Source organism: Akebia trifoliata, chromosome 3 (genome assembly GCF_017979445.1).
Source record: "Akebia trifoliata isolate Shusen 1 chromosome 3, ASM1797944v1, whole genome shotgun sequence".
NCBI lineage: Eukaryota > Viridiplantae > Streptophyta > Magnoliopsida > Ranunculales > Lardizabalaceae > Akebia > Akebia trifoliata.
This window is the reverse complement of record NC_141377.1, coordinates 58,718,147-58,723,466: the sequence shown is the minus strand read 5'-3', so window position 1 is coordinate 58,723,466 and position 5,320 is coordinate 58,718,147. Positions and strand designations below refer to the sequence as shown.

The 5,320-nt window shown below is 37.0% G+C and overlaps 1 protein-coding gene across 2 annotated transcripts; it reads left to right on the top strand.

Annotated features, from left to right (window-relative positions):
• The first annotated feature begins 394 nt into the window (after positions 1–394).
• Positions 395–5,073, top strand: LOC147408409 (uncharacterized). 2 transcript variants are annotated; one of them, XM_086437405.1, is made up of 2 exons: positions 395–1,734; positions 3,597–5,073. In XM_086437405.1, the coding sequence occupies exons 1-2, from the start codon at positions 764–766 to the stop codon at positions 3,655–3,657; spliced, it is 1,032 nt and encodes a 343-aa protein (XP_086293531.1). In that variant the 5' UTR covers positions 395–763; the 3' UTR covers positions 3,658–5,073. The 2 variants fall into 2 exon arrangements, with proteins under 2 accessions (XP_086293531.1, XP_086293529.1); XM_086437403.1 differs by lacking the exon at positions 3,597–5,073 and having other exon boundaries at positions 398–3,589.
• Positions 5,074–5,320: the final 247 nt, after the last annotated feature.

Genomic DNA, 5,320 nt, shown 5'->3' with positions numbered 1-5,320 from the left:
ATGAGTTAGAAGTTTTAGAATAAAATGATATTTTGTGAGAAAAATCTTTATGATGAGGAAATTATATTAAAAAAATTAATTCATTCTGAAAATTCTAACCTCAATTTACAAGTTGAAAAATCCTAAACTATCAATTATTTGTAAATCAATTTTTATATAATTAAAAATTTCAAAATTAACTGATTTTTTGTCATGATAATTTCCTCATCATAAAAATTATTCCCACTAAAAATCAATTCATTCTAAAATTTCTAACTCATATATTAAAAAAATATTTGGCACAATGTTTGACTTTTTTAATGACTCTAATGCTTCCCTTAAAATAAATATTAAATACCTTCATATCGATTTTTTCTTTTTTAATTGCACTGACGTGGAGGAGGGTACAGAGAGTCATAGATGCTTTTTCTTGAGATCCGAGTGAAAAGGATCTATGGTTCAGTACCCCCACCAGATCAGTGGAGTGTTGTAGTAAGTCACTAAAGAATTTATGGCCCTTTTTTTCATCTATGTTTAGTTGACTTGTGTTGAACAATTTTACTCGTGAGGATTATGAGATGTTGGGTGTGGAATGTGGATCAACCATTGTTATTTGTAGTGTCCGTTCGGAAACTTGCTAATTTGGTTATATATATAATCAATCCTTTGGTCCATTGAGATTGTTATATTATTTGTAATTTTATTATATTAAAAAAAAAAAAAATCATATAGGTTTGATGAACTTGTCATTCCAAAACTAGAATTCAGAGCAGAAGAGAAAGCAATGAAACATGGGTTCACGCTTTACATTCGATCATTTTATTCCCAAATAAATTTGTTGTGTCGATCCACTAGTTCTCAATCGAACTCATCCATATTACATCATGGTATATATGGGTGGAATTCCAATATCACAAGTTGTTTTAGGAAAGGTGATATCGAGACTGCACACCAATTATTTGATGAAATGCCCCACAAAAATGTGGTTACTTATAACTGTATGATATCTGGGTATGTTCAGAATCGGAAGATTAATGAAGCACTTAAGATATTTGAATCCATGCCTAATAGAAACGTAGTTTCATGGACGGCATTGATGACTGGGTTTGCAAGGTGTGGAAGGTTGGAAGAAGCTCGAGATTTGTTTGACAAAATGCCTGAAAAAAATGTTGTTTGTTGGAATTCGATGATATCTGGGTACATTAGTAATGGACGAATAGAGAAAGCGCGGGAATTGTTTAATTACATGCCCACTAGAAACTGTGTGTCATGGGCAATTATGATTGAGGGGTATTTTCGATTTGAACTTGTAAGCGAAGCGCAAGAATTATTTGATAGAGCGAATGTGTGTACAACTTTCGTTTATAATGCAATGTTGAGTGGTTATGTTGAAACAGGGAATTTTGATCGTGCTTGTCAATTATTTAATAGGATGCCTCAACGAGATGTTGCTTCGTGGACTACGATGATAACTTGTTACTCGCGAGCAGGGAAAATAGAGAATGCAATGGGCTTGTTTGAGGAGATGCCTGAAAGGGATGTGGGAGCTTGGACTGCAATTATTCGGGGATATCTGCAGAATGGAAAGATCAAGGATGCGTTCAAATTGTTTAACGACATGCCCTATAGAGATATTGTGGCATGGAACTCGATGATTGGCGGTTATGTTGAGAATGGAATGATGGAAGAAGCTTTGAAATTGTTCATGAAGATGCCAAAGCGGGATATTGTGTCATGGAATTCAATTTTACACGGGTATGTACAACAAGATGATATTTTTAATGCATGGAATTTTTTTCAAAAGATGCCTCAAAAAGATGAAACTTCATGGAATATAATGATATCTGGCTACCGAAGCGACGAAGCTTTGGTTTTGTATTTAAGGATGGTACAAGATGGATATAAGCCTGATCAAGGGACGTTTACTAATATTGTTTCGATATGTGGTGATCTTGCAATACTTGCTTTTGGAAGAGCGATGCACCTTTGTATAATTAAAACCGGTTACGAATTTGATACAATGGTCATAAGTTCGTTAATCACCATGTATTCTAAATGTGGTTTGATTGATGAAGCTTCCCTGGTGTTCAATAGGACGAAAAAACGAGATACGGTAGCATGGAATGCCATGATTGTGGCGCAAGCTTACCATGGGTGGGATGTAGAAGCCCTTGAGGTCTATTCTTCTATGATTCAATCTGAATTTGAACCAAACCATGTGACTTTCCTAGGCCTCTTGACTGCGTGTGTTCATAGAGGGTTGGTTGATAAGGGTAGGGAATTCTTTTATTCCATGGAGAACGATTGGAAATTGGTTCCCAAACCCGCACATTTTTCATGCATGGTTGATCTCCTTGGACGATCCGGATTGCTAAATGAAGCTTATGACTTCATCAAACAAAGACGTGTGGATCTCCCTACATATACTTGGGAAACCTTACTAAGTGCTTGTAGAGTCCACGGAAACTTAAAACTAGGCGAACTCATTGCGAAAGAAATTTTAAACATTCGGCCTGAAAATGGGGTGACATATGTACTTCTATCAAATATATATGCTATGAGAAGGATGTGGGATGATGCAGCACGCATTAGAGCATTAATGAAACGTCATGGAGCAAAGAAAGAACCATCGTGTAGTTGGATAGAGCTGCAGGGAAGGATGTCCACATTTGTGTGTGATGACAGATCCCATGTTCAAATGGAGGATATACACGACGTGTTAGAGACTCTTTCTGTCATTATAGAGATCGGTTGGACATTGTATTTATAGAGGAACAAATTTATCTTATAGATTTTTTTACATTCAATGTGTCCAGTGGTCCATCTGGAGAATTCTCGTCTCCATTTTCTTGTTACATAATCCTCGTGAAGAGCTCCTCCCAACTAAAAACATAATCATCGAATTTCAACCCCTGTGATGTAATTTTGGCAATCTTTCTTTCTAATTTGCTTCCATGTGTTAGCATTAGAACATCAAATGTTGGGGGAAAGTAGCCATACATGTGTTAGTGTCGTGTCTGTGTGCAAGTTGCAACTGCATGGACTAAAGGATGGAGACGCACGCAAATTAGTGTCTACCCAATGCAGGAGTTACCCTTCTTGTTTATGATTGCCCCCAAACACAAGAAGCAAGCTTGTGATAACCCAGTTTAGGAGCGAAGGCACGTGGAAAGACTCATATCCTTCCAAAATAATTCCTTCAGAGGTTGAATTTATGGCACTTATTTTGATGTGAAGATCTCTATCTATGGTATCCGGCCCATTTATGATTTCAAACAATGTTTTGGTAGTTGAGTAGGAATACATTTGTACATTGCAATCACGTATCAACAGACCAGAAATATCACAAAGAGACACGCTCATATGTGAAAGCTTGGCACGTTCTCATATTTTGATGTCAGTGTCTCTTATATGTTCTGTTTGTTATGTATGAATATTGCAATTTACTTTCCTTTCGAAGCTATATGTTCGATTCAAGTGCATACAATGCTCCAAGTACCAATAAAGATAGCATACATACATGCTATATGTGCATCCATGCTTGTTTAGTAGTAAATATTTGTGCAGTCTTTAGAAGTGCTGTAGGCTTGTAAGTTAAAAGAGAATATGGGTTTCAGGTGCAACCAGCAAATCAGAACCAAACATCCGAAGGAAGTATTTGCCGCCAACTTGAGCTGATTTAGGTCAAACCAACGAAGGAACCTGGAATGTAATTTGGCTGTTCTGTATTTCTTCTATCCTATCCTTACTGTATGGCTCTTTTTCAGGAACCAAGTAGAAATAGCATAAATTTCGAAATGCTATGTACAGAAGAAAAATGCTATTATGGGTAGTCCAGAAGGATCCTTCAATATCATTAGGTTTACTGATGGTGGTTGTAAATATATCCAACCCCAATCAAAAGTCAGGTAATATTTCTTGATATAGCTTAGTTACTAGCTGACTTCTTGTCTCTAAGCATATTTAATTGATAATTTGAGAAGGCCATGATCATGTCTCAAGAAGCAGAGGTTTTGAGTTCGAATCACCCCTAAGGGGTCACTCTCAGGGATTTATCTCAGAAATTACATGGTGTGCAGAGGTAGAGGGGACTACATGTGCCCAAGGATTGGTTGTGTGCTTTAAGAGGCCTGGACACCTACGTTTGAAAAGAGGGTTGTGTCAAGTTACATGAAATAGACGATAAGCTAAGAGAAAGTCTAACTCAAATGGTTTTGGATTACGGTCTTAGAACAAACAAGATCCTAAAATATACAAAATTCTCTGAATTTTTCCAAAATTTTATAGAATTATCCAAATAAGGAACTAGCTGATAATCACCTGGATGAATTTATTGGAGATTAATCAATTAATTGTGGAATATGGTAACATTTTTATCCTTCACCTCAAAAAAAAAAAAAATTTCAACATTCAAATATCTAGAACAAAATAGAACTTATAGGGAGGTTGAAGGTAATGAGTTTTGATAAGAATCTAATTTCCCAATTATAAAGGAAACTTTCTCAAATTTATCTAAATTGAAGCCACGAGTGATTACTGAATCCAAAACTTTGTTACTATGATCTGAATCAACCAAATTGAGCATAATTGCCTAATCTGAACTTGGTTAACTTTACTCAAACCCGGTAGGGGTTATAAATCTTTAAAAAAAAAAAAAATTTCCAAAAGGACTTACGGAGTATGGTAGCTACACAACTCCTTATCACACAGGATCCGAATTGGGACAAAATTGTAATTATACTTCAGCCCTTACAAATAACGACTTAACGAGGACGCATAATAATAACCAATTCTCGCTCCTACAACTCCCCCTCCGTACCTCACTCCCTCTTTAACGGATCCATCTGATATCCCCAGAATTCAGAATTGAGAGAGAGAGAGAGAGAGAGGGTTGAAGCTTCTTCACCTTAGAAGAGTCTATGATCGATGGCAACTGAACAGAAAGAACAGAAGAAAGGAGACACTAGAGTATATGTGATTTCAGGCTTGTTGTTTTCATGTATAGTTGTAGGTGGAGTCTTCTTAGGGATGTACATTACCCTCCCTGAAACCCAATCCTCATCATGGTATCCTATTGCAGGAATGGTGTTGATCAGCATCCCTTGGGCGTTTTGGCTCTTTACATTCATCTATTCATGCATTTCTACAAGGCTTCGATCAACCGACAATAACAATAATCAACAACGACCCGCAAAGGTGAATACCACAGCCACAAGTGGTGTGACAACAGCCACAACCACATCAACGGAATCTCCTGGTGGTCACGTTCGTTTTGGAGCCATCACTGTAATGGGCGAAGAAGAAACCCTAGATGACACCACGGGTTCAATCGCCGAGAACC

Bases quoted from the DNA above. Each gene is read 5' to 3' on its own strand.
- LOC147408409 (XM_086437403.1), top strand. From the start codon at position 764: ATGAAACATGGGTTCACGCTTTACATTCGATCATTTTATTCCCAAATA.